We start from the raw sequence: 5,855 nt of genomic DNA, 5'->3' as shown, positions 1-5,855 counted from the left end.
TGGAGGGTAGGAGGGCTCTGCAGAGAGACCTGGACAGGCTGGATCCAGGGCCCAACTCCAACAAGGTGAGGTTGAACAAGACCAAGTGCCGGGTCCTGCACTTTGGCCACAACAACCCCTGCAGTGCTACAGGTTGGGGACAGAGTGGCTGGACAGCAGCCAGGCAGAAAGGGACCTGGGGGCACTGATGGACAGCAGGCTGGACATGAGGCAGCAGTGTGCCCAGGTGGGCAAGAAGGCCAATGGCTCCTGGCCTGGATCAGGAATGGTGTGGCCAGCAGGAGCAGGGCAGTGATTCTTGCCCTGCACTCAGCACTGGTGAGGCCACACCTCGAGTGCTGTGTCCAGTTCTGGGCCCCAATTTAGGAAGGCCATGGAGGGGCTGGAGCATGTCCAGAGAAGGGCAACAAGGCTGGGGAGGAACAGAAATTTATTGAGGAATGGTTGAGGGAGCTGGTGTTGTTTATCCTGGAGAAGAGGAGGCTCAGGGGAGACCTCATCACTCTCTGCAACTCCCTGACAGGAAGGTGCAGCCAGGGGGGGTCAGGCTCTTCTCCCAGGGAACAGTGACAGGACAAGAGGACACAGCATTAAGATGCACCATGGGACATTTCAGCTGGACATTCGGAATAGGTTCTTCACAGAAAGGGTGATTTGGTATTGGAAGAGGCTGCCCAGGGAGGTGGTGGAGTCACTGTCCCTGGAGGCGTTTAAGCAAAGACTGGATGTGGCACTCGGTGCCATGGTCTGGGTGACAAGGTGGTGTTGGGTCACAGGGTGGAGTTGCTGATCTCCAAGGCCTTTTTCAGCCTGGTTAATTCTGTGATTCTGTGATGATTGTGACACTGCAGGGCCTTGTGGAACTAAGAGGATCACAGTGACACTGTGTACTGAAGGCACCACAGAACCAAGGCCCCAGTGTGGCACTGTGGGGCTGAATGGAAGCAAGGAGTGCAGTGTGACACTCTGGGTCCTCGTGGAACCATGGAGGCCACTGTGACACTGCAGGGCGTTGTTGAACTGAGGGGCCATTGTGACACTATGGAACCAAGGAGAGCCTTGTGAGACCCTCGGGCCCGATGGAACCAAGGGGCCATTGTGACACTGCAGGGACTGGTGGAACTAAGGTGTGGTGAGTTCAGTGCTGGCTCAATGTCAGTGCACCCACTAGAATATAGTCATTCATTTTCTGCTGCGAGATAGGATTAGGAGGAAGGCAAAACAGGCTTAGACTTTAAAAGGGCCTAAAGAAAACTTTATTAATATTAACTAAAAGGAAAAATAGTAACTATCAGAATAAAACTTTTAGAACCCTTCTCCTCTCTCCTACAACCTTTTCTTTCCCACTAACAACATACAGAAACAATTCAGTCAATTTATCAGCTCTAGAATAGCCTTTCTTCAGTTCACTTAGGGAGAGGAATCCCTCTTGTCATTTTATGGAGACTTTTCCACAAGAAAACAGTTCTCTCGTGGGTTTTAATTTTCATGAACAGCAGCTGCCCTGGAATCTGCAATTGTGAAGTCCCTCCCACTTTTTTCACAGCCTTCCCAAAGCTGTGTTTGTGAGCTGTGTCAAGTTATGAGGTATTAATTTTACGTATGAGCTGTTCAAGAGCAAAGGTTCTTTATCTGTCTCTGCCATCATCTTCATCAGTGGGAACAGAGGTATTCTTCTTTCCCTGTGAGCAAACGGTCTTCATCAATCCTCTCTCCTTCTGTTCAAACTTCTCATGGGATCACAGCTACTTCAGCATTTGCTTGCTTTAGCAGAAATGCCTTTGTTCATATCTACAATCTGAACACTTCATGCCCACATACTTTCAATGAGTTACAAGGAAAAAAGAGTCTGATGAATCAATTATATTTTCTCCATAGCCTTACAAGAGGATTTCATCCCAGGACTGAGGCATCTCCTCAACCCTCCCATCTGGGACTTGACTTCATCTAACTGACCTTCATGTCTCATGTTGTTCTCTATGTGTCTTCAGTCTGTCCTTTTCTCTCACCCGAGGCAGGACTGAATGTCTGTAAGCCTTATCTATGCACTGAAAGAGTTAATATCTCACCTGGGGCCTGCAGATGCTCATTTGATTCCTGCCATGTGGCAGCTGAAACAATCGCGGTGATGGATTTTTCAGGCTGCCCTGGGGGCTGTGTCAGGATCAGCCCCATGGCCGGTCTCTGGCCCCTGCTGTGTTCAATTCCAGGCACAGGGCCACTCTCTGTGTGGCCTACAAGGCCGCCTCTGGTCTCAGCCACATGATCTCGTGCAGGTCCACACTGGGGGGAAATGGCTGAGATCTCAGCTGGAACACGCCACAGGCTGATGGCCTCCCCTGCCCCTGCCTGGCAGCAGCTGGTGCCCGGCTCTGCTGGGACAGGGCTGGGCAGGGTCCCTGAGAAGGGCCCTGGCCCCACGGCAGTGCCCATCCAGCCTGGCCCAGTGAGACGGGAGCCAGGCCGGCCTTGTTACCTGTTCCCAGGCTGGAAAGAAAAGAGAGCTTTTGCTGGGGTTTGTTAATTTTTAACATGTGTGTTCATAGAGGTGTGTTCAGCTTTCTACTGGTGTAAAAACGTGTCAGTCTTCAAAACCAGTCACTGATTGGTGCTTTCAGGCACAGAGGAAGCTCTCAGCAGCTCTTCTCAGAATAATCATTTCTATGGGTGGCTTCTTCCCTCCTCACCAAATGTCAATTAATGCTAAACTAGCTTATAAGAGAACTATTGTGACACTCTGGTGTCCCATGGAAACAAGGGTCCCTCGTGACACTGCAGGATCTTGTGTGAGCCGGGGTCCATTGTGACACTGCACCACCAGGGAATCCATTGGGGCACTCTGGGGCCTCATGGGACCAAGGGACCACTGGGACACTGTGTGGCCTTGTGGAACCATGAAGGCCGTTGCGACACTGCAGGACCTTGTAGAATGATGGGGCCATTGTGACACTGCAGGGCCCCGTGGAACCAAGGGGCCAGTGTTGCTCTGCAGGGACTCATAGAATGAAGGAAACATGTTTGACACCGTGGTGCCCCTTGGGACCAAGGGACCATTGTGACACTGTGGAACCAAGGAGAGCATTGCTGCACTGTGAGACCTCATGGAATCAAGGATCCATTGTGTCACTGTGGGAAACAAGAATCCAAGGGACTTTGTGACACCAAGGCGTGCCATAGAACAAAGGGGCCGTGGTGAACCTGTATGGACTCATGGAATCATGGAGTCATGTAATGGCGTCACCATTATGGCACTCTAGGGCCTCATGGAACTGTTGTGACCAAGTTGGCTGCAAGTGCTGTACTGCTGGACGGCAGGAGGGAGGGCGCTGCAGAGGGACCTGGACAGGCTGGATCCAGGGCCCAAATCCAACAAGGTGAGGTTGAACAAGACCGAGTCCCAGGTCCTGCACTTTGGCCACAACAACCCCTGCAGTGCTACAGGCTGGGGACAGAGTGGCTGGACAGCGGCCAGGCAGAAAGGGACCGGGGGCACTGATGGACAGCAGGCTGGACATGAGGCAGCAGTGTGCCCAGGTGGGCAAGAAGGCCAATGGCTCCTGGCCTGGATCAGGAATGGTGTGGCCAGCAGGAACAGAGCTGCTGTGCTGCCCCTAACCTGCCCCTACTCTGCACATAGACATTGCTGCAGCTGCTCCAGAGAAGGGGAAAAAAGGGGGATCTCCTGTGAAAAGTTTGCTGGGAGATCCTTTAGTTCATTGAAACCCACTGAGAGCACAGCTCTTTATTGACACACTTTGGGGCCACAGCAATGGTGGAGAGAAACAAAAAACATGAAGTGCAATAAACAATGGTCCTATTGTGTGGACAAGATTAATGGAATGAAACAAAAGTAAAAAAACCCCACAACCAAAAAAATAATAACTATTAAAAATTACTTTTATTATAAGTGATTTGCAGAAACTAGCAAGCAGTTCAATGTTTCTGAAACCATCCAGTCATCAGTGTCCACACTGCAGCCTTGAGCTCCTGGTTCCTCAGGCTGTAGATGAGGGGGTTCAGGGTTGGAGGCACCACTGAGTACAGAACTGACAAGGCCAGATCTAGGGATGGGGAGGAGATGGAGGGGGGCTTCAGGTAGGCAAAAAAGCCAGTGCTGAGGAACAGAGAGACCACAGCCAGGTGAGGGAGGCAGGTGGAAAAGGCTTTGTGCCGCCCCTGCTCAGAGGGGATCCTCAGCACAGCCCTGAAGATCTGCACATAGGAGAAAACAATGAACACAAAACAGCCAAAAGCTAAAAAAATGGAAAACACAAGAAGCCCAAGTTCCCTGAGGTAGGATTTGGAGCAGGAGAGCTTGAGGATCTGTGGGATTTCACAGAAGAACTGGCCCAGGGCATTGCCGTGGCAGAGGGGCAGGGAAAATGTATTGGCTGTGTGCAGCAGAGCATTGAGAAAGGCACTGGCCCAGGCAGCTGCTGCCATGTGGGCACAAGCTCTGCTGCCCAGGAGGGTCCCGTAGTGCAGGGGTTTGCAGATGGACACATAGCGGTCGTAGCACATGACGGTCAGAAGGGAAAATTCTGTTGCAATGCAGAAGATAAAGAAAAAGAGCTGTGCAGCACATCCTGAGTAGGAGATGGTGCTGGTGTCCCAGAGGGAATTGTGCATGGCTTTGGGGACAGTGGTGCAGATGGAGCCCAGGTCACTGAGGGCCAGGTTGAGCAGGAAGAAGAACATGGGCGTGTGCAGGTGGTGGCCGCAGGCTACGGCGCTGATGATGAGGCCGTTGCCCAGGAGGGCAGCCAGGGAGATGGCCAGCAAGAGGCAGAAGTGCAGGAGCTGCAGCTGTGGCGTGTCTGCCAATGCCAGCAGGAGGAAGTGCCTGATGGAGCTGCTGTTGGACATTTGCTGTGGCTACAGATGGGGATCTCTTCATGGACAAAAGGACAGTGAAGGGTTAGAGGAGATATTTGTAACCAAAATCAAAGCCATTTTCTATACACCCTCCTCTGTAACACACATGAATTATTTTAATTAATAATTAACAGGCTTCTGTCACAGACATCTTTTCATTAAAATCCTTTCTTTAGGATTTTCCCCCTTCTGAGAAACTGTGGCCTCAGCAACAAAATGTGAATAATGGTTAGCTGCTGCTGTGGAATGCAACAGGTGGATGCGTGATTGGTCTTGGGCGAATGTTTGGATTTATTGACCACTCATGGCAGAGCTGGATCTCACTCTCTGCTGAGACACAGCCCTTTGTTTATTCATTTCTTTTCTATTCTTAGCTTAGCTAGCTTCTGAGAACTTTTTCTTCTATTTCTTTTAGCATAGTTATAATGTAGTATATATATAATAAAATAATAAATCAAGCCTTCTAAACATGAGGTCAACATTCTTGTCTCTCTCTTCATCCTGAAAACCCTTGCAAGCTCTGTAACAGGCTTCTGTGTTTAAGAGTTCTGAGGTTTTTCTGATTGAGCTCCCCCCATTTGTCTCCTGGTATTCCTGGATATCAGAAACCCTCTACATTGTTTCTGCACTCAGGGAGAACAGAGAAAGTTCTGTGAGACAAAATAATGAGAGGACATGGTCTCTCATTCTGACCTATTCAGAGTTTCTCTGGGCTTTAACCTTTCTCTGGTGGAGAGTGATCATCTTCCCATGTTTTCCCTAAAATGTCACCAGGTACTGCTGAGAAGAGATGGATCCACCACAGCCCAGCTCCACATTTGTAGCCAAGGACTCACATTGCTCATTTCACCAACCCAGCAGCATTTTCAGTGTCACAATACCTCTGCCTCTCCCCAGCAATCTTATAACTCAGAGATGCTCCAGGACAGGTTTGCATCCTGGATTGGAGCTTCCAGCTTGGACTGAAATCTCAGAGACTC

The 5,855-nt window shown here is 50.3% G+C and overlaps 1 protein-coding gene across 1 annotated transcript; it reads right to left on the bottom strand.

Annotated features, from left to right (window-relative positions):
- Window positions 1-2,234: 2,234 nt before the first annotated feature.
- On the bottom strand, window positions 2,235-4,755 carry LOC128949391 (olfactory receptor 14J1-like; the record flags this gene model as incomplete). Its single annotated transcript, XM_054294252.1, has 3 exons — window positions 2,235-2,283; window positions 2,477-2,487; window positions 3,979-4,755. Coding segments are annotated over 3 exons (837 nt in total), but the record flags the coding sequence as incomplete, so codon positions are not given.
- Between the last annotated feature and the right edge of the window lie 1,100 nt (window positions 4,756-5,855).

The sequence above is a fragment of the Melozone crissalis genome, unplaced genomic scaffold (assembly GCF_028551555.1).
Source record: "Melozone crissalis strain CALT ecotype California unplaced genomic scaffold, PUWL_Pcris_2 ptg000231l_1, whole genome shotgun sequence".
Taxonomy (NCBI): domain Eukaryota; kingdom Metazoa; phylum Chordata; class Aves; order Passeriformes; family Passerellidae; genus Melozone; species Melozone crissalis.
This window is presented reverse-complemented; position numbering and strand designations above follow the sequence as displayed.